At 44.8% G+C, this 22971-nt stretch overlaps 1 protein-coding gene across 1 annotated transcript in view; it reads left to right on the top strand.

Annotated features, from left to right (window-relative positions):
* Nucleotides 1-22971, top strand: part of PDIA5 (protein disulfide isomerase family A member 5) — an 828396-nt gene that overhangs the window by 592869 nt on the left and 212556 nt on the right. The window contains exon 13 of the mRNA XM_069224665.1: nt 6758-6921. Coding sequence (XP_069080766.1) covers nt 6758-6921 — 164 coding nt within the window. The remainder of the gene's footprint in view (nt 1-6757; nt 6922-22971) is intronic.

The following is a 22971-nucleotide window of genomic DNA, read 5'->3' as shown; positions in this document are numbered from 1 at the left end:
GAAGTTTGCCTACTTCAAAGGCAGAAATTAGTATAAGTAGAGGACCCAAAACCCCAGCTTTTAGAACACTTCGGGATCAAGGGGAACCTCTGCCAAGGAAAAGAGCTGAAGAACTATGAGGAGGAGGATTGCCCCTTCCCTGTGTGTGCTTTGCTGGGTTGTCCTGCAGTTGCTGCTTCTGCTGGGGAGAGGATAGACTGGACTTTGCTGTGTATTCTGCTTGTGAATTTTCTCCAAGGCCTTGAAGTAGAGTTTGTCTCCTGTTGGAAGTCTCAAGAACAACAAAGACTTCAAGTTCATCTGCCTACAGCACTGGGAACTGTGTGTTTTGTGCTGCAACAGAAGAAAAACCAGCACGACACCTTCAACAACACCACTGCCTGCACCGTGGCCTGATGGCACCGCAAGGAGCCTTGCCCCGCTTTGCACCGCAACAATGGTATCACCGACGTGGCCTGACGCTGTCACTCCGCTTCACATTGCAGCCCTGGTATCCCCGATGATGGAGCTCTATGCTGACTCCTACGCCTCTGCCTGCAGTGTGGCCTGTGGGCACTGCTTGTGAGGTACACAAAGCATCGCCCCATCCTGCACAGCAACCTTGGTCCACTGACACCAACACTATCAACTCCAGCATCGCCAACAGACACCACTGCTTGGACGTGACCTATGGGCACGAAGCCCTCCCCGCATCACACCGCAGCCCTGGCCTACAGACAACATTGCTTCAGCAATGACGATGCCGCTGCCTTCACAGCGACCTGGAGACACCACACGTCTCACTGTCCGCTTCACACTGCAGCCCTGGTCACACCGACACCACAGGATGCCGTCACTGTGCCACTGCCTGCACCGTGACCTATGGGCACCAAATGTTGCATCGTCCCACTTCTCACCACAGCCCCGATGCCATCAACGCCAGTGCTCCTGACTTCGTCATCAGCATGGAGTTTGATCTGCAACGCGTGTGACTTCAAGGGCCCAACGACCCCTGCACCGACCTCATGAACCGACACCACACTTCGGATCTCATCGCAAGGATCGTGACACCCTACATTTCCAAGGTACTGTTTGTGGGTCTTCTTGACACCGTAGCTGTCCCGTGACCTTGCGGTTAGCCTAAACTATTGGATTTATTGTTCGCACAGAGCTATCGACTTCAAGGAACTGTATTTTTAAGTTAATTCTTGCTAAATTCTTATCTATATTACTGTATGTTGGATTTTTCTCGTTTTGGTCTTGTTTTTCACAGATAAATATCAGCTGTTTATCTAAAACTGGTGTCCTTTTGTAGTGTTTTCACTGTATTACTGTGTGTTTTGTGCAATTGCTTTACACATTGCCTCTGAGATAAGCCTGACTGCTTGTGCCAAGTTACCAAGGGGTGAGCAGGGGTTACCTTAGGTGTGTGACTCCCTTATCCTGACTAGGAAGAAGAGTTCTTACTTTGACAGGGTGCAAGCCACTGATAATTAGAGACTCCCATTTCTAACACAAGCTATTTAAATGTGTTAGGAAAAAAATTGACATACAACAGCTTTTCATTTCATACTCGTTGTGAGAAAGTAGCCTCTTTCTAGCCTTGTTACCCCCACTTTTGGCCTGTTTGTGAGTGTATGTCAGGGTGTTTTCACTGTCTCACTGGGATCCTGCCAGCCAGGGCCCAGTGCTCATAGTGAAAACCCTATGTTTTCAGTATGTTTGTTATGTGTCACTGGGACCCTGCTAGTCAGGACCCCAGTGCTCATAAGTTTGTGGCCTATATGTGTGTGTTCCCTGTGTAGTGCCTAACTGTCTCACTGAGGCTCTGCTAACCAGAACCTCAGTGGTTATGCTCTCTCATTTCTTTCTAAATTGTCACTAACAGGCTAGTGACCAATTTTACCAATTTACATTGGCTTACTGGAACACCCTTATAATTCCCTAGTATATGGTACTGAGGTACCCAGGGTATTGGGGTTCCAGGAGATCCCTATGGGCTGCAGCATTTCTTTTGCCACCCATAGGGAGCTCTGACAATTCTTACACAGGCCTGCCACTGCAGCCTGAGTGAAATAACGTCCACGTTATTTCACAGCCATTTTACACTGCATTTAAGTAACTTATAAGTCACCTATATGTCTAACCTTTACCTGGTAAAGGTTAGGTGCAAAGTTACTTAGTGTGAGGGCACCCTGGCACTAGCCAAGGTGCCCCCACATTGTTCAGAGCCAATTCCCTGAACTTTGGGAGTGCGGGGACACCATTACACGCGTGCACTACATATAGGTCACTACCTATATGTAGCTTCACAATGGTAACTCCGAATATGGCCATGTAACATGTCTATGATCATGGAATTGCCCCCTCTATGCCATCCTGGCATAGTTGGCACAATCCCATAATCCCAGTGGTCTGTAGCACAGACCCTGGTACTGCCAAACTGCCCTTCCTGGGGTTTCACTGCAGCTGCTGCTGCTGCCAACCCCTCAGACAGGCATCTGCCCTCCTGGGGTCCAGCCAGGCCTGGCCCAGGATGGCAGAACAAAGAACTTCCTCTGAGAGAGGGTGTGACACCCTCTCCCTTTGGAAAATGGTGTGAAGGCAGGGGAGGAGTAGCCTCCCCCAGCCTCTGGAAATGCTTTGTTGGGCACAGAGGTGCCCAATTCTGCATAAGCCAGTCTACACCGGTTCAGGGGACCCCTTAGCCCTGCTCTGGCGCAAAACTGGACAAAGGAAAGGGGAGTGACCACTCCCCTGACCTGCACCTCCCCTGGGAGGTGTCCAGAGCTCCTCCAGTGTGCTCCAGACCTCTGCCATCTTGGAAACAGAGGTGCTGCTGGCACACTGGACTGCTCTGAGTGGCCAGTGCCACCAGGTGACGTCAGAGACTCCTTCTGATAGGCTCCTTCAGGTGTTAGTAGCCTATCCTCTCTCCTAGGTAGCCAAACCCTCTTTTCTGGCTATTTAGGGTCTCTGTCTCTGGGGAAACTTTAGATAACGAATGCAAGAGCTCATCCGAGTTCCTCTGCATCTCTCTCTTCACCTTCTGCCAAGGAATCGACTGCTGACCGCGCTGGAAGCCTGCAAACCTGCAACATAGTAGCAAAGACGACTACTGCAACTCTGTAACGCTGATCCTGCCACCTTCTCGACTGTTTTCCTGCTTGTGCATGCTGTGGGGGTAGTCTGCCTCCTCTCTGCACCAGAAGCTCCGAAGAAATCTCCTGTGGGTTGACGGAATCTTCCCCCTGCAATCGCAGGCACCAAAAAGCTGCATTACCGGTCCCTTGGGTCTCCTCTCAGCACGACGAGCGAGGTCCCTCGAATCCAGCGACTCTGTCCAAGTGACCCCCACAGTCCAGTGACTCTTCAGTCCAAGTTTGGTGGAGGTAAGTCCTTGCCTCACCTCGCTGGGCTGCATTGCTGGGAACCGCGACTTTTGCAGCTACTCCGGCCCCTGTGCACTTCCGGCGGAAATCCTTTGTGCACAGCCAAGCCTGGGTCCACGGCACTCTAACCTGCATTGCACCACTTTCTAAGTTGGTCTCCGGCAACGTGGGACTCCTTTGTGCGACTTCGGGTGAGCACCGTTTCACGCATCCTCGTAGTGCCTGTTTCTGGCACTTCTCCGGGTGCTACCTGCTTCAGAGAGGGCTCCTTGTCTTGCTCGACGTCCCCTCTCTCTGCTGATCCAATTTGCGACCTCCTGGTCCCTCCTGGGCCTCAGCAGCATCCAAAAACGCTAACCGCACGATTTGCAGCTAGCAAGGCTTGTTGGCGTTCTTTCGGCGGGAAAACACTTCTGCATGACTCTCCACGGCGAGAGGGATCCGTCCACCAAAGGGGAAGTCTCTAGCCCTTTTCGTTCCTGCAGAAACCTCAGCTTCTTCTGTCCAGTAGAAGCTTCTTTGCACCCGCAGCTGGCATTTCCTGGGCATTTGCCCATCTCCGACTTGCTTGTGACTTTTGGACTTGGTCCCCTTGTTCCACAGGTACCCTAGATTGGAAATCCACAGTTGTTGCATTGTTGGTTTGTGTCTTTCCTGCATTATTCCTCTAACACGACTTCTTTGTCCTTAGGGGAACTTTAGTGCACTTTGCACTCACTTTTCAGGGTCTTGGGGAGGGTTATTTTTCTAACTCTCACTATTTTCTAATAGTCCCAGCGACCCTCTACAAGGTCACATAGGTTTGGGGTCCATTTGTGGTTCGCATTCCACTTTTGAAGTATATGGTTTGTGTTGCCCCTATCCCTATGTTTCCCCATTGCATCCTATTGTAACTATACATTGTTTGCACTGTTTTCTAAGACTATACTGCATATTTTTTCTATTGTGTATATATATCTTGTGTATATTTGCTATCCTCTCACTGAGGGTACACTCTAAGATACTTTGGCATATTGTCATAAAAATAAAGTACCTTTATTTTTAGTATAACTGTGTATTGTGTTTTCTTATGATATTGTGCATATGACACTAGGTGGTACTGTAGTAGCTTCACACGTCTCCTAGTTCAGCCTAAGCTGCTCTGCTAAGCTACCATTATCTATCAGCCTAAGCTGCTAGACACCCTATACACTAATAAGGGATAACTGGGCCTGGTGCAAGGTGCAAGTACCCCTTGGTACTCACTACAAGCCAGTCCAGCCTCCTACACTCGTCAGATAGTTCACTTTACAAAATCCTCTAACTTTTCAGTCAGAGAAAGAAATCTAAACATCAACTTCCATGATAAATTAAGCAGCAAATTGTAAGAAGACATTAATGTCTTTAAACGCAGAGCAAATTTAGCATCTTTATTTTTCATTCACTTTCTGAGTGAACAGAACACATGTTCTTTGTCACCTCTGCAGAACGCACCAGTAGGCCCTAATAGTAGCTCACCCTGATAAAATCTGACTCTCCATAGTAAGTAGATTAATCGAGGTCTGTGTGAGCACTCCCTTATTGACAAAGAACCTGGGACCATAACAAAGTGGGGTGGGTTGGATGCCACGTTTGTACACATTTTGCAGATGGAGCATGTGGATTCACTGTCTCTAACTTTCAGAACCGGTTTAGGATGTTTCTCTTCTCTGGTGTCTGTCTCTGGCTACTTTTCAAACACAGCCCTTGGGCAAATTTATGTTTATCCCAGCAGGTAACACTGGGGAAGTCTCCGAAAAGGAGTAATCACATGGGCGCAGTGAAGTGTGTGTTTTGTGCACCTGTTTGTAGTCCACTTTTCTGAAGCATTAATCGGGGATAGGCAACTTTTTAAGGCTAACCCAGTCTCCAAACTCCTCACTTCAGTGTCTGTATCCAGCCACAGGAAGGCAGGCGGTTCACTTCCACAGTCTGGGAAAACTGTACTCATCCTCCATATAATGCCATTATGTTTTACCCTGTTTTTGATTTATTTTATCTGTTCTTCCACTAACGGCGTTAGGGAACTGTATTTATTTATGCACATTCCCTGGCATTTCATTTTAAACAATTAATATAAGTACATGTCCTGTACCTTTCCCTCTAACTTTCTCTCTGTCTCTTGCTTGCCCCACTCTTGCCTTCTCAGTCATTCTTTGAACTTCCTCCTCCTCCTTATCACATTCTCACCCTCTCTGACTCCATCACTCCAACTTCCCCTCCTAATGTTGCAAAACAAGCACTGCTGGGACTCAGTCACTTTACCCCTACATCACACTCTCCTCTCCACCTCATTCTCTCCTTCATGTCTGAAAATTGCTGCTGCTAGAATTGGTTTTACCACTTCTTGGAGAAATATTTCGTAAGTATTGAAAGAGCCAATACCGGTGGGTGCCCATCTTCCAATGCTATTTTGGATACTTCCAAGAAGGATACTGCCTCCTGTCTAGACGCAACACAGAAGTTGTTCTGGAACTACATAACAAAATGTTTTTCTATGTGTTTTGTTATACTTTTCCAAGATGGCCGTCATGTTGATTATAATTTGGCAAAGTCAATACTGACAGTGAGCACTGGCAAACCAAAAGTCATTGGCTTTCTTATTGCCTGTTGGAGTTGGAATTAAGATAAGGTTGGGAGCATTGTGCTTGGATTTGTATATTAATGTAATTGTATCTTTTTGAGACTCAATTTGTTTGCAGCCTATGGTTTTATTTCTTGAATAATTTGATAAAAGAGAGGTGTTATGCGGATACTGCTTATGTTGTTGATGCATTGAAAAATTGATGGTGCCTATTTCGTTGATTTCCAGAAACGAATCCTATGAAAGTATTATTTAACAGGTTTGGGAAATGGAAGAGGAGTTGAGGACTGTGATTCTACATGGTGATTGTAAAGGTGCAACAAAAATCTTTGAGGTTCTTGACATGAACCAAGATACGTCCAGTGACGTGACATCCTCCATCATGAACCCCGTATAAAAACCTATTTAGTTTTTTTGCTCCAGTCAGCAAGTTGAACAGAAAAAAGATTGTCACATATAATTCAGAGCCCACTTGAGGTCTTGCGAGGCAATCACATCTTACCAACGACTCCCCAAATTTGTTTTAGGTCAAAATATTCCTTCAAATCGTGTGATTCTACGAACCTTAGCTGGGCAGAGGAGGATGGTGCTAGCTACTTGTTATGAGATGACCTGTGAATAAGGTGTAATAGTTGCTTCATGATCAGCAATGTCAATTTTGTTACTGCAGTCACATTCTCTTGGAATAAGGAATACAAGTACATGTACGTTTTTATTTATTATTGAATGACTCAGTGTCTGCTAAGATTAAAGGCTGTTATCTTTATCCACCCCCCACACCAAGGTCCACGGTGTCTTGGCAGCGGTTGACGCCACTGTGCACAGAGGCCTGGCAGAGAGGTTTCACGTCACTGGGTTTCCCACTGTGAAATATTTTGAGGATGGAGAAGAGAAGTACACGCTGCCGCACCTCCGAACACAGAAGAAAATTGTTGAGTGGCTGATGAAGTAAGTTTAACAAGGCTCTCGTTGAAAGCCAAATCTTCTGACCTACTGTCCACTTGCAAATCGTTTTCATGCGTCCTGCTTGCTATACACTGTTGTTTACAAAAACGGCTTGGAGCCTGCCCATTGGTCTAGGCTAACATCACTCTTCTCAGCAGCCGGCTTAATTGGGCAGTGCAGCCCAAACATCACTTCTGAAGTTTGCATAGAGCAGGGACCAAGCACTGATGGGTTCAACGTAATCAGTGCCCTTATGCTGCTCCTGTGTGATTCACTTAATACCCCCACTCCCTCTGCGCCTTACCATTTCTCGATATTCAACACTTTAATTTTTAGTATAACAGATGGCCTGTTTTTCTTTCTTTTTGCTTGTTTCCAATATGTTGCTGTTCTCTCTTTGCTGCCTGTACACAGGTCTCTCCCGAAGCCCCTTCCCTTCAAAGCAGGGAGGGGGCGTGTCATGGCACACCTGTGGCAGGATACCCATAAGTAGCACAGATAAGCTACGCCCAGCACCTACCGCAGGACTGCCTTGGTCCTTCCCAGAAACTGGCAGACACAGCTTTACACTTCCACAGCCCATCACAGGGGCTGTCAGTGGGCGAGGCGCTAGTTCAGCTCCTGCCGTCTGTGGGTTTGTCTCGCTCTGCCCTCAAAATACAATGATAGTGTAAATTCCACATATGGAGCTAGAGGGAATTATGAATCCTATAATGAATATATTTGTTTTAACTCAAAATACGGAATTAAACGGATGTTTACCCTTTTCTAAACAAGATTCTCTCAGACGAGTTTGCTGTTTTGTGGACTAGAATGCCTGAACGTCGCAGCTGAAGTGAAAACAATTTGAAGGGCATTTCTTGTGTACATTCTGTTTTATAATTTAAATAATTTACTTTAAAGTATTTCGGTGGCGGTGTTTCAGTAGCACTGGCCTGTTCCTAGGGGTTTTCAAGTTTTTACTCAGACGCCGGGTTACCCAGCTCAGACTTGTGACACATGCTATGCCAGTTCATTAGGTGGGTTTTAAGGGTTCGTGAAACCAGTGAGGGCTAAATGTTCACTTGCTTGTCATATAGCAAAACCTTATCTTTCCCCAGATACTGATGGGGGTGTGGTGAAGCTGTTTTCTTGTTGTATTTATGTTGCAGCACTCCACAAGACTGCTTCTTTTTCCAGGTCCCACAACCCCCACACACCCACCCCAATCTGGAGTCTTGCCGCCTTCCACCCCATACGGTTGCTTCAGCGCGTTGTTTAGCCTTACATCACCGCCCCTCCCCCCACTCTTCTTTCCTCCGTCCGCGTTGCCTGGCGTGCTCCCTCCCACCTGCAATAATAGGTGTCCCACACTAAACCAGATTTCTGAAGGTTCGCGCTCGCGCTCGCCAACTAGGTGACAATGTTTGAAGCTCCATCTGGAAAATGTAAATGTTGCCGCTGGGTAAGACATGGGACGTTGCCGGGGGCCAACCCTGCCGTTCCGCCCCCAAAGAGATGTAAAAGCGATCTGAGGCAGTATTTTAATTCCGGCAAGAAAAAACAAATATTGCATTGTGCAGCAGCTGTTGGGGCGAGGTTGACTTTCATTTTACTCGCACATCAACATCAATTTATCACAGTGCTTGGATTAAAGATAAATGAACCCGGGTCATACCTGAAGGATGCGCACACAAACCTAAAATCCAGGAGGTAAAGCGTCGATGAATGAAGGGGCCATTTTATTTTGACTGGGACTCTAAACTCATTGATTTTTGGTGAGATGTTTTCTCCACATCTTCGCGAAGGTCACATAGATGATGGCATCAAGCTCGCCACAGAAGTCGGCTCACCACAGCTGCTCCGTGGGCTCCAGTCGCGTCGTGAATTGCACATGGAAGTGTGAGCTTGACCTCTGAGCACAGAACTCCCCACAATGCAATTCTGTTGACATGCCTCAGAATGATAGGACACGATTAAAGCATCACAAACCAATTTCAGTTGAAAACATAGATCAATGTGGAAAGCTGATTACCAGTCTATTTTATGCAGTCCACCTTTACTCCCAGCACAGTTTATTAAAGTACATTGCTCCTCTTACCAACTCAAAATACGAATGATTTTGCTACGAGGCGCCTGTGCGCTACAGGTTTCACTAGTCCTATTTTCATTTATCATTATTTTATTACATATGTGTGTGAGTAAGTGCAGCGACGTACTAGACAAGAAATCCAGCGGCACGAAGAGCTTTTATAATTGGCACTGACAAAACCAGTAGGTCTCACCTCTCAACATTAATTGTCTTTGTCAGTGTTTTGTTTAGCCTTGTTGTATAGCACCACACCTGTTGTGTAGCATGGCTAAAAGTAATGAAAATAAAGTGCCATGATTTGGCCAGAGCTGACCACGTTATAGCGCTTTCGCTTTACTTTAAGCAATGCTAGTCTGCAACATGACTGAAAGAAATTGACACAGCCAGTAGTTTTTGTATAGGCAAAACCTTTTGTCTTTGTCAATGCTTTTTATAGTGTCCTCGTGCTTTCCACATCGCTAAGAGAAGTCTTAACTATAAAGTAATTTGAGAATTTTTTATATTTACAAGGAGCACTTTAGTAATTGAGATCACTTTTAAATGTATATACCCATGGAACTTTTTAACATGGTTGGGGTTGCAACTATGCCGGTGGCACGGGTGCCACCTTCCGTGAGGCACCGGGACTGGAACCCCAGAAATATTTCATCTGAGAGTCTTATTAAACTGCCCCAAAGCCTGGTCTGAGCTCCTGAGCAGAGGCACCTACAGCAAGACTTCTTCCATTGTCAATTCAGAAATATTTAGTTCCTGCTAGGCAGCGTTGTAGGTAATTGTTGGACTGCTAAATCGTGTGTTGCATGGAATGTGCAATGCATGTGTTATGTATGGTTGGATGTTTGGCAGTTGGTTCGGGCTGATGGTGCTGGTTGTTACCTCCCCATCCAGTCCTCTTGAAGCCTTAATAAACTCCTGTGCCACATCAACATGATGATTGTTCTTTTTTTCAGTGGCAACAAGAATAGGACGTGACGCCTGCATGCTTCAATTGACTTCAGCCAATCCTCATCTCTAACAGCCACCCTGCCACCCCCTATTCTCAATGATTGCACCTTCCGCTCTAGTGACAGCGGAATGATCCTAGAGGTTTCCCTACTTTCAGGGTGAATTTTTTGATAACGCACTTTTTATTATTTTTGCCACCAAAACATAAAATACAGACCATTTTAAATGCAAGAGATTGACATTGATATAACGCATAAAATAACAACCTTGCTATATCTGGGTGGCAATTTTCAACCTGTGGTAAGCCCAAGCCCTAGCCCAAGTTAAATTATGCCCACCACTTCCCCAAGATCTTGTTGTGCTTCTGGGGGCATCCCTTTATCTAGTAAACCTGCAGTTTCATCACAGCACCTGTCCACACCCTTATGTCAATCAGCCAGGATGGGGGCCTTAGGCCATCTCCATCTACTAGCGATATCTCTTTTCGCAACCAAGATAGTTTCCCCCACTAAGATGGGCTCTGCACAGGGCCCTCCCAGTTCCCCCGGGATACCCAAAAGGTTGATCCTCAGTGATAAGTCCACCTCTCTTTCTCCAGGACTTGTAAGAGGGTTGCCTCATCTCAACTCCCCACCAGATTTGGTGCAATTTGGAACAGTATCAAACATGTAGAAAAAGTCATGGTTCAAACCAGAGCATCAAAAGCAGGTGGAATGTAGGAGTGCCCGTGCGTGCCACATATGCTGGAGTGTGAGGTAAGATGTGTGTAAGAAGAAAAGCTGAGTGAGACGCAATTTGGAGGAGACAGTGATTTCCCAAGGTGCTGCACGCGTGTCCACCTCCTCCAAGGGGCCCATCCATCTCTCCCACTCCCGCTTGAGGGAAAGAAAGTCTTCTGGGGGCATGAATGACTAACGTGCAATAAATAAAGGAAATCGCCCCTTTTTGAAGATGACTCATGAGCACCTTAGCCTCAATGAGGCTACATTTGGGAAGGACGATAGAATCTCACTAGTGACAGGACAAGGTGTGGCACAGCTGCAGGTATTTGTGAAATTGGGAACATGCTAAGGAGAAGTGTTGTTGCAGGTCTGGGAAGGAGCAGAGATGTCCACCTTGCTAGACATCCCCAAGGATGGTGAGCCCAATCCTATCCTATCCTATCCTGTCCCCTGAAGCCCTCAAGTTGGGCTGTGTGATGAAGTCAGCCTCCAACTAGAAGAGGGGGTAGTTGTGTGTCTTGTCCCACCTGTGAACCACAAGGCAGGCTGCATCATGCTGAGCACCACCACAGTCAAGCCATGAAGGGACCAGGGTATTGGATTATCATAAAGCAACCCCATTACAGCATCCAAGTCCAGGTGGGTGAGCTCCAGCTGGTAGGCTGGGTCGTACCAGCCCCTAGTTATCAGGATGAACTTTGAGGAGGTTCTTCCCTGCTCCGTCATTTGATTTCTCTTTGATGCACGAGCATGTTGTGTTACATTGCAGATCTCATCTTTAAGTCAGACAGTTACTGGTACATTACAATGTAGCTGCCATCTTGGGATGAGGCGTATCGTCAAACAACTGTCCAGGCTACTCATTTCCTATATTATAGATTTTCCTGAACATTTAAACCTTTTGAAGTCTCTATACCAAGGTCGGACTGCCTTTTTACTGCCTGCTTTCTTATGCTTTTTTTTTTGCACTTTTTTGCTAATAATGCATTGGCATATATGACGTGTGGATTTGTAAAAACTATCCATACATAGACATGATTTTCTCGTACTTGTTTTTCGATCAACTGTATATCCATGAAAGGCATATCTCTTCCTCAGCCATTTTTATCAGTGCCAGAGCCGACAAACAGAGGCTTAAAACAGGGTTGTGTATTGGCTCCCTTGCTTTTTACCCCCATATATTTAAGATCTGTCTGATGCAACCCCCCCCAGTGCTAAATACTACTTGCATGCAATCATCTCAATATGCAGATGATACAATCATATTGGACTATACTGACACAGGCCTCCAGAATTCTTTATTAGCCTTAGGCACATTTAAGAAAGACAGCATATTAACAATCAGTGCTAGTAAGTCAGCTGTTTTGGTGTTCATCCACAAATGCTGTAAAGTGAAAAGCTGAAGAATATGTAACACTGTAGCCACAGAAATACAGTTATGTTGGGGTATTAGGGATCATTGCAAACAGCCAGGCTATTGGGCATTTAAAACATTTGAAAGCAAAGTTTGCTTCAATTACCTTTGTTCTGGGGCACCTATATAACAACCTCAAAGCACCAACAATTACTCCGTTTGTTGAGTTGCTCAGTGCAACATTTTTGCTATCTCTGGCATAAGGGCTAGTGGAGTTCCCGGGGAAACTGGATACATGCAAGCAATGCTCGTTTGTCAAACTGTTGTTCAATCTCCCTAATTACACCTGTTAAGTAAACGTAAGGCTGGAATTTCAGCTCCAACAACCTGCACAGAAGCTTAATTCTCAAATTTTTACCACTTGCCGCGCAATACACTTTGCTAACGACAACACCTTTAGACATCACAACTGGTGTGCCTTACAGCCCCCAAGCCCAGACTATCAACCCGAAAAGCCTATATAAACAGTACCCTTTCTCTCTTGCAAATTGGGAGAGATATTGCACAGAGAAATTTCTGATCCACTTTGTAAACACATAGTTAACAAACAGGTAAAAACACTCTCAAAAGTTAAGGGCATGGAGGCATTGTCAATGAGGAATTATGGAGGCTACATGGCGGAGTGCCTCTCCGGGCAGAAATTGTCTAATTACCTCTCCTGTACTTTTGCCAAATCATTGAGATTACACCTTTGTTCATATTCTCTTTCTGTGTTTTTTCTCTTAATGGAGTTTAGGCAAGCAATGGGCATCATGTAAAAGCTGTTCAAAGCAATGCTGCTTGTGGAATTACAAACTAGGATCACTGCTCAATATTGTTTGCATCAGTCTTGCGCTCCTACCCAAAAGACACAGGTGGCTGAGACGTAAAAAAGTGTTGCTGCCAGGCAGGGGATGCAATAAAATATGCATTGAGTGAATCGAATCTACACCTGTCAGAAAGCTTGGTAAAATTCATGGAGAAAGCCCTGCCTCTCTTGAAGGTTAAAGAGCTACTGGGATCGGTCTAATCTGCAGAAAACTCTGGGTCTGGGCTCTGATATAGTTCTGGACATCTTCCTGTAAAGGTTGCAGATGTCATAAAACTGTTCATATGATAAGGGGTGGGATGGCTTTAGGAATACATTTCGCACATCCTTACACCTGCAAGAGGAGGGTATGCTCTTAGTAATAATGTTTTTATGTATGCTGTCAATGTAATTGTATTTTAGTATTTGACAGCCAGAGGTATGTTGCACTTTTCTTAGTTTTGTATTAGCCAAAGAATAAAAAAAAAATCATGTATTGCATAACTGATTTTTAGAGGATTTTGTATTGTATGATTTTAATTAATTCTGTAGTGATCTTCCCGGTGCTAGAGAAACCCCACCGTTGGAGTTGTCTAGGTAGAAGGACGCTTTTAGGGCCTACGTGGATGCTGTGAGTGGTGACACATTCACCAATTAAAAGAAAAAAAATCCTTGCTAATATATAATTTGGGATCGGGGGCAGATCCATTTAAAAAACTTTGCCAATAATTGACATTCGATTTCAGTTCCATCAAGAGGAAGCTGAAGAACCTCTCTCTTTGAAGGATGAATATTCCACAATCATTCAAGCATTTGTCAAGGGTTACTCACCCAACAGGGATGTGTTTTTGAAGAGTACAAAGATCACAGCAGCATGAGGAGTCAATCAATGACTTTGTCTCAGCCTTGAGAACATTAACCATCATCTGTAACTATTGTGAAATGCACAAAGAGATTATTTATGAACAATTAATTGAAAGTACATGTAATAAGAAGATTCAATATCCGTTATTATCTACTGACAATCATGATCTTGAAACAGCAATTGCTATTGCAAAGGCAATAGAAAATGCTGCTGTTTATTTTAAGGAACTGTCTTCATGTAATGATTCAGCTCTGTGTGGTGAAGTTACCGGTTTTTAATGGAAGGGTCTGACAAAAAGGCCACAAAAAAGTGGTAGAAACTGGGGACAATTTTAACATGGTATGAAAGATGACTATGTGCAAGCCAAACATGCCAGAACATACTTTTAGGTGAGGTAACAGAAACCACACTTTCTTCATCCACCAATTGTTTTGCTTCCTTTGCTGTTGTAAATAGATGAGTACCTGAAGTCCTAGACCTAAAACTGCCTCCAGTTGAAGAAGAGGTAGATGTCCTTACTGAAGATTTGCAACCGGGGCCAACCTTATCTGGGCCCTTAATTCTGTTCAGTGAAACCCTTACAGCTACCTTAACTGGTACTTGGTTGAAACCCTGGTTTTGTCCACCGGTAAATAGGTTTCCAGATGCCATAGGCCGGCACCTAGTGACCCTACTTTACTTACACAGCACGCTACTCCAGAGAGTCTGGTGGACCAGGCTTCCACCAGCAAGTTGAACCCCAGTTCATTTCCTATTACCCCTTCTAACCCCCCAGGCAGAGTTGAAGAGGATTGAGGCATGTCGGAAACTAATGTTTTCCCCAGACAGCTCAGCATTGCAGTCAGTCAGTGCTGTTTGTTTATTGGATGCTAAATGCGCGCCCTATGGGTGTTGGCCAGCAGAGACGTTCCTTCAGTCTCAGAAGAACCTGGGACATCACTAGCTGAAACCAGTCTGAAAGGTTGCGATGCAGCCAAATAAGTGATTCATGCTGGGCCTGATGCAACTAATTGTCAAGGATGGGTGATTGGCAACAGTGTGGTACTCTATCCCCCATGTGTAAATGCAATCCACATGTTACTTAGCTGTACACGTATCCCTTATGGACATGCTTTTTGATGGCTCATGACTGTTTGGCGACAAAGCTGTTTAGGCCCTAGAATGCTTCAAGTAGCATAGGACCATGGCACACTCTCTGGGGCTTTCAACCCCTTCCAGACAGTTACCACACAAATTCAATAAATTCCAAGGCTTCTCCAGGGGGTAGGCATACAGGTGGTCAGACGCCATAGGCCGGCTTCTGATGACCCTGCTTTCCTTACACAGCACCCTACTCAAAAGCTGTTTAGGCCCTAGAATGCTTCAAGTAGCATAGGACCATGGCACACTCTCTGGGGCTTTCAACCCCTTCCAGACAGTTACCACACAAATTCAATAAATTCCAAGGCTTCTCCAGGGGGTAGGCATACAGGTGGTCAGACGCCATAGGCCGGCTTCTGATGACCCTGCTTTCCTTACACAGCACCCTACTCAAAAGAGTCTGGTTGTCCAGGATTCCACCACCAGGTGCACCCCATTTCATTCCCTATTCTCTTGCACCCTCAGACAAGGAGTTGAAGAGGATTGTGTGGGGAATTAATGCTCTTCTGAGTCAGCCTAGCATTGCAGTCAGTGAATGCAGTTTGTTTATTAGGATGATATATGCCCACCCTCTTGGACTTAGCCACTGAGATCTTTCTAGCAGTCTCAGAAAAAACCTAGGGCATCACTGGCTAAACCAGTTTGAAAGGTCAAGATGCAGCCAAATACGTGATTTGGGTTGGCCTTGATGACATTGATTTTCTGGGATGGGCGGTTGACAACCGGGTGGTGCTGTGTTGCCATGTTTAGATGCGATTCACAGGTTTCTCAGGCATACTGGTATCCTTTATGGATATTCCTTTAATTGGCTCACATCTGTTCAGTGACAAAGCTGTTTCTGGCCTAGAACATTTTAAGATGAGTAGGGCCATGCCACACATTTTGGATTTTTCAGGCCCTGCCAGACAGTTTTTTCACCAGTTGAGGATATTCCAAGACTACCCCAGTGGGTTGGCTTAGAGGCGTGGATCTGGCAGGCAGTTCTCAGATCGTATGGCGAATCAGTCCTCCCTGTCCCCCTCCCTGCACCTCTTCATTCTAATGCAGGAGGTACAAGTTTTACTGTAAAAAAAAATATATATCAAAAACGAAGTTGTCCTCATGTGAAAGCGCACTCCCAACAGGTTATATAAACGGGAAGAAAAAGCAAAGCCAGCAACTCACAGTGAATTCTTTAAGCAGTTTCATTATTCCAGGCCCTAAGTTGTAAAATCATCTCTGGACATGTATTTCAAGGTCAATCCTTTCTTCAGCAGAGAAAAATATAAAAGTGTTTCACCCTCGTAGGTGCAGCCAGAGCTGGAGGTGTTCCAGGCATCTCTTTATTACTGAAAAGACCGGCATGGCTTCAGCTTGTCTAATTACAGGCACCTGATTAGTCTCTTTAAATACTAGTCCGCCCCAGTGGGCCTCTCAAGTGAGCAGTGCATGCTGGTTGTGGTGGTCCTGCAATTTTTTCATTTTGCCCCAAGTGGGTTGCTGGAGCCAAACGAAATAATGACCCAAAGTGCAAAACCTTTGTAGGCGAATCCAAAGTAAAATTGTCAGATTTGCTGTGAATAACCCAACCTGATTGCTCTTATGTGACAATCCATTTTTAGTCACACAGACCTGCTTCGATGTGCAGTGGTGCTGCCTTCCCGGCTGGACAGGCCGGTTAATTATCAAAAACGAAGTTGTCCTCATGTGAAAGCGCACTCCCAACAGGTTATATAAACGAGAAGAAAAAGCAAAGCCAGCAACTCAGTGAATTCTTTAAGCAGTTTCATTATTCCAGGCCCTAAGTTGTAAAATCATCTCTGGACACGTGTATATATATATATATCCATCCGAAGGGTTCTGAACTCAGAATTTCCTTGTATACTTCCTATTTCCTTGTATGGAAGGATGAAGGCTTTGACCCATCTTGGATTGTCGTCCTCTGAATTCCTTCCTATGTACCAATTCAAAATGCTCATGCTCGCCCGGGCTCTTCAACCTGCACAACGCATATTTTCATATGCCAATCCTGTAGTCCCACAGATGTTATCTGTGCTTCAATGTACCATTTTGAATTAGCAGTGCTCCCCTTCAATCTCACCAGTGTCCCGTGGGTGTGCTTGTAAGTGATGGCAGTGTTCACCACCCATCTGTTAAAGACTTGCTATTGAAGGCGGGCTCGCCACAGTCATAGACCACCTCCAGATAATGGCAAACCTCCTGACATTGTTGGGGTTCATGATCAATGAGCCGAAGTCATTCCTGACTCCTTTGCAGAGGCTCCCATTCATTTGTGCTGTCCTGGATACCATTCAGTTGAGGGCCTTCCCTCTGTTGAAGTGAGTCCAGGACATTTGAGCTATGATCCAGATGTTTCAGCCTCAGTGCAAGATTTCAGGTAGAGTAGTTCTGAACCTTTTCTGACCTTTTACCCTTCTGCATTTTCCTTTTCGACCGCCCTGGTAGGCATATGCAGGCTATACATTGGAACCTAGCATCTCCGTGGGCCCATCACCAAGGTAACCTGTCAGATACCATTCTGTTTTCGGAGGTAACTACATGTGATCTGCGGAGGTGGCTGCTTAACCATAATTGGCCCAGCCGCAGACCCCATCTTCCTTCCTCACCCAGAGCTGATAGTGATAAATGATGCATTATTGCTGAGTTGGGGAGGTCATCTGGGGAAGGTAGAGTTCAGAGGAATCTGGCTCAAGTGCAAGCCTGGCTCCATATCTATCTTTTGGAGTTGTGGGCTATTCGTCTGGCGTTTAAGGCCTTCCGCCTGTCCATCAAGGGGAGGATGGTACAGGCTATCATGGAAAACACTAACACCATGTGGTACTGCAATAAGCAGGGCAGAGCAGAACCCTGGGTCTTGTGCCAAAATGCTTTAAGCCTCTGGAGTTGACATGAGCGTCAGGGCATATTATATATTTTTATATGGCAGGGCAGACAAGCTCATCCAGCAGTGGCTTCCAGATAATAAATGGCCCTTGCAGCCCAACATGGCGCAGGGCATCTTCCAACAACAGGGGTATTCCTGGCTAGATCTTTTGACCACAGTAGAGAACACAAAGTGCCAAAACCTTTGAACATTGGAATTTCTTCAGAAATGTTTGCGAGAAGATGCAGTCTGGCAGGAGTGGAACACAGGACTTCTACACATTCCCACTATTGCTTCTCCAGCTCCAAGTTCTGAAAAAGGAACATCTCGGTCATTCATCCGACCTGCTCCAGATTATGTCAGCAGTGTGTGTTATCCAGAGCTTCGGCCTGTGAATGTCTGTCCCTGGTCAGGTAGGATCTTCTGTTGCAGCAGCAGGGTAGGGTTCTTCACGCTAATGTGCACATTTTACTCTTCCACACATGGAAATTGAGCAGCAGGAGATGACTGTGTTTGCTATACCACCTGATGTGTGAATGTCATCCTTACTACCAGGCATCCATCTATGAAGTCCATTTACTCTGGTCAACGGGGCAAATTTGTGGCCTGATGTGAAGTAGAGAAAACAGACCTTTTGCAAGCCAAAGTGTTGAATGGTTTATCATTTGTTTTGAGTTTGGCCCCACAAGGCCTTGCATAAAAGGTTATTTGTACTACTCCTTGTGTTTGCCAGATCAACCGTCGTTGCTCAAATCACCTGTTGGGATGCAGTTTCTTAAAGGTCTAACTCGCATGTTTCTTCCCAAACTATATGTTAATTCCCGGTGGGACATTATTTGGTCCTGACATTTGTCATGCGTACTTTCTTCGAGCCCCTGCACAGCTGCTCGTAGCATCTTCTGACCTTAAAGACTTAAGCTTAATTCAGCTCATCACATCAGTGAACTCCAGGGTCTACCAGCGCCAGCCACCCTACAATTCGCCCTGGCTTACTCCTTAAACACAGAGGCGAGGCTTCATCGGTTGGATCCAAAAAGAACTTTAAACTTTTACATCAATCATACCATTGACCATCGGATGGAAGATACACTTTTGTGTTGTTCCTTGGAGCCAAGAATGGTAAGACTGGGAAGACAAAGACCCTGTCAAGGTGGCTAGTGTTCTGCAATAAGTCTGACTATGCACTGGGCCAGAAGCAGCCCCGGGAAGGGCTCAGAGCCCACTCTGTCAGAAGTTTGTCTGCTCCTACTGCGTTGGCAATCAGAGTTCCTATCCTTTACATCTTTCAGGCTGCTATGTGGACATAGGTATAAACTTTCCTGAAGCACTAATGCTTGAGAGCCTGGTCTGCCAGGAAGGACATTTTGCCCACTCTGTGCTACAAGACTTTTTGGTCTCAATGCATGCCACAGACCCTCCACTTTCAGGTACTGTTTTGATATCTATTCTACATGCGAGGAATATCTGGTTAGAAATATTCATGGGAAGAATAAGTTACTTACCTTTGGTAATTCTCTTTCTGGTGTATACTCTATCTCACAGCTGATAGTGCACCTCTCTCCCATTACCACGTACTGTGAAGAAGCCTCTTTTCACCATCCAAAAAGGTCCCCCAATATAGAAATCTGAAACACCTGTACTGATGGTTATGTGCTCGCATCTGAGCGCACAAAAAGAATCCAGCAAAAAAACGACATTGGCGTGCTTTGAAGGCACTATTGTGCGGCTCTGCTCTGTCACCTACAGGGTGGAATGAACTCAGTAGCGCAAGGGAGCACTGCTATTAAAAGTTTTTGTATCAAATCTGACACTTGGGGAATTTGCAGTATATACTACAAATAGTGTTACCAAAGGAAAGTAACTTGTTCTTTTCACTCGTTCCTGACTCAAACATTTACTTTTTCACACTATACTAGCTCCTTAATTTACTTCAACATTTATCTCTTCCTTTCTGATAAAACCTACCATTTCTTCCACTTCACCCCCTCTCGTTTCTCTTCCGATGTGCTTCAGAGAACACTGCTTTATCCTTCTCAACCTTCTGTTCCCTCTGTTCTCTCCACACCTAGTGTTTCCTTCCGTCTTCCCTCCATTCTCTCACTCGTCTACTTCACGTTGTTCAAGTTTATTGCAACACAATTGTGGCTGTTTGGTTACAATGTAAATGCCATCTATATCTTTTAATAATAAATTCCTACTGAATTGCATTTAAGCTGACTATCATCAATTATACAGTTATAAAATTACAAATGTGTACAAAATTACTGTTAGCGAAACATCATACAGTCCCTCTACAAATGGCTTAACAAAGATTATCACAGTAAAAAAAAAATTCTAAGGGGGTCATTAGCGTCCAACCAAAATATCAATCCAAGCTTGTAACACAGAGTAAAAGCAATTGATTTTTAAAGCACTATTGGTTTTAACAAATGTTTTTCACATTAAAGATGCCCTGCCTATTGCCTTTGTCATACCAGATCAGAGACATGAACATAACTTTTCACAGTGAAGCCATCAGGCCCATAGCCTTTATCATTGGCTTGTCACCATAAGCAGCCCAGGTCTTCTATATTGAGAAGAAACTTTCTTGCAGGGCAACCGTAAGTTATACAGTAAAACAAATTAAAATACTTACAATATTACGGTTGTAAAAGAAAATGCATAACCTCTTCTGTGAGCACCTAATAAGGATTAATGTAGTGCAAAAATACCCAGAAATCAAGGTCGGACTGGCTGTACCGGGCATTGCGTGTTTCCGCGGGAGGTTGAAAGGGGTGGGTGTGGGGGGAGGCACTTTTGTTACTGGGTTCATAGTAGTGCAATAGTTCTAAAAGCATTGCTGAGTTCCTTGTATATCCAGCAGTTCACAGGCAACTATGAAAGTGAAAAGATAATTCTGGTGATTAATGTACCTGCAGGAGAGAGATTGGAGATTTGTCTAGTGTCAGTTTTGACTCCCCCAGGTAGCACAGAGGGTTAATTTGCCTGCTGCTAAGAACGTGTACTATGCAAATCACAGACCAGTATTTTATGTGCAGTGCTTAGTGGGACACTGCTTTTGTCACAGAGCTCCTTTTTTTATTGTGCAGCTCATATGTTATAATCTAGAACAGTGAGCTATGATCTGTCATCAAAGACCTGCGTGCAAACTGCATGGTACAGGTTAGAAAACTATTTTTTTTCCTAGTCTTTGATTATCCTAATCTTGCTAAAAATTGTTTGGGTAGAAATAAATTATTATTGGTGAAGTCAACCCTAACCACTGTTACCTTCTGAGTTTGCTTTCCCAGACCAAGCACCTTAAAAAATGCCTACCAGTATGGATCACATGTGAACCCTACACCTTGTAGTCCCCTTTTTCTTATGTAACATTTTCTATAGACTGATTTACACACGATTCATTGTCTCTGTACGTGTGTGGTGTGAAGTGCTCCAACACCTGACACTGGTAAGAGAGGTTCTATTACTACATGTGAGAGGGGCTATGGAGAGATGAGTCACTGTTAGAGGGTGATGTTGAGGGAATCATTGAAGAGCCTCAATAAAGATTGCCACATCTGGTGCCCTGTAAGTTGATTGTTTACTATGCATTAAAAGCTAATAAATGAAATATATGATGGAAAATGTGCTGTAGAATGCACTGTTTTGCTATTTTTTCCCATGTTTTCCTGGGGAGGGGTAGAACCTACCCAAGCCCCATTGTAGTGGTCAGGCACGCGTGCTATGCACCCTATGGGGGCTTGTCTGACTAAATTTCCCAGGGCTGCTCTGGGTTCCCAGTCCAGCCCAGCCAAAAATCATACATCGTTGATGTATTTGCGTTATTTCTTTTTTTATAAGTCTTTGGACCCATCTTGGATCTGTCTCAAGATCTCTGATTGGCAGACTGTATAGGTGGGAACTACTGTGAGTGACCTGTTGCATAAGGTGGTCAGTGTAACTGGGCCCATGTGAAAATGGTTGGTCAACAAAGGGCTTTGCATCCCCGTGTTCATTGTTGCCGTAGGTGTAACAAGGTGCCTCTCGTAAAGTTTGGAAGGCAAAGTCTAGTGGCTTTGTGTGCTTGCGATACCTTCACTTTTAATTTTTCGTGTCCATTGGCAATTACATCATGCTGTGACTGGAAATAGCAGGAGGATACCCTCCGTTCTTGGGAAGATGGCCAGCTTATGCGGGAATTATCCATACAGTGTAATGATCTTTGACATATTTGCTCTACTAAAGTGCCTCCACCCACCCAGTTACGTGAGATAGTAGGCAAACATAAAAAATAACATGAACAGGCATATCAAATCATTAAAAAAAGAATGCACGTGCGAATGTAAATAAGATTTAAACTTAACATTTTAATTATAGGAATTATAGGATAGATGTATATGCTGCACCTAAAATATTCATTTAAATAAAGAGACATTTAATTAACTGATATACTGCTTCTTATACTACTGTTGAAAGACGCTCAGCCCTCATGAATCCGACCAAAGATGTTGCAGCATCAAAATTGGATCTTCTCCTTTGCACAAGAGATCAAACGTTTCCTGGAAGATTTACCAGTGCTAATTTATTAAATGGCAGCTGCTAATGGCACCAAAAATGTGAACTCCACTCATTAGCTCTGTCCGAAAACAAGACGCATCTTGAGAAAAACCCTGTGATTGATGTTGAAGTACTTAGGCATGAATGATGACTACCATGTAATAAGGCCAATCCCTCTTCCCTGAACCCTGATCCAGTGTCACAAGGATTAGCACTGGGCCTAAAACTCAGAGTGCACAGGACATGACCACCGGCCGTGTACGGATGTTTCGTTGGAGGATGGAGCTGCTGCCAGGACTGTATTGAAAGCCAGTTGCACATGGCTGAAAGCCATGCACAGTTAGTTCCAGGGCATAACTGCTAGTGCAGAGCCAGGGCTCAGGAAAGATCCTGCACTCAGAGTATGATGTGCATGGGTGAAGGATGTATGCAGTTTGTCCATAAGTGTGGGAAACGTGCAAGGCCTGGCCACACCAAAAGGTCTCTAAAAGGTCATATTCATTCGGGGGTTGACTGTACTGTTGGTGCAACTGGGCCAAGTATCCCTTGTGCACCTGACTCTCTCTTTTATAAGAAGTAGTAGTATTTTATTTTTAACTCTACACGTGCAAAGGAATAACAATATGCACAAGCAATAACACAGTCCCATTGTGGTTGAGACTCTATTAGCTATCAGCCAAATCCATGTCTCACCCTTTTCCTTGTAATGT

Source organism: Pleurodeles waltl, chromosome 3_1, assembly GCF_031143425.1.
Source record: "Pleurodeles waltl isolate 20211129_DDA chromosome 3_1, aPleWal1.hap1.20221129, whole genome shotgun sequence".
NCBI lineage: Eukaryota > Metazoa > Chordata > Amphibia > Caudata > Salamandridae > Pleurodeles > Pleurodeles waltl.
Note: the sequence above shows the minus strand (reverse complement) of the source record. Positions and strands in the feature narration are given on the sequence as shown.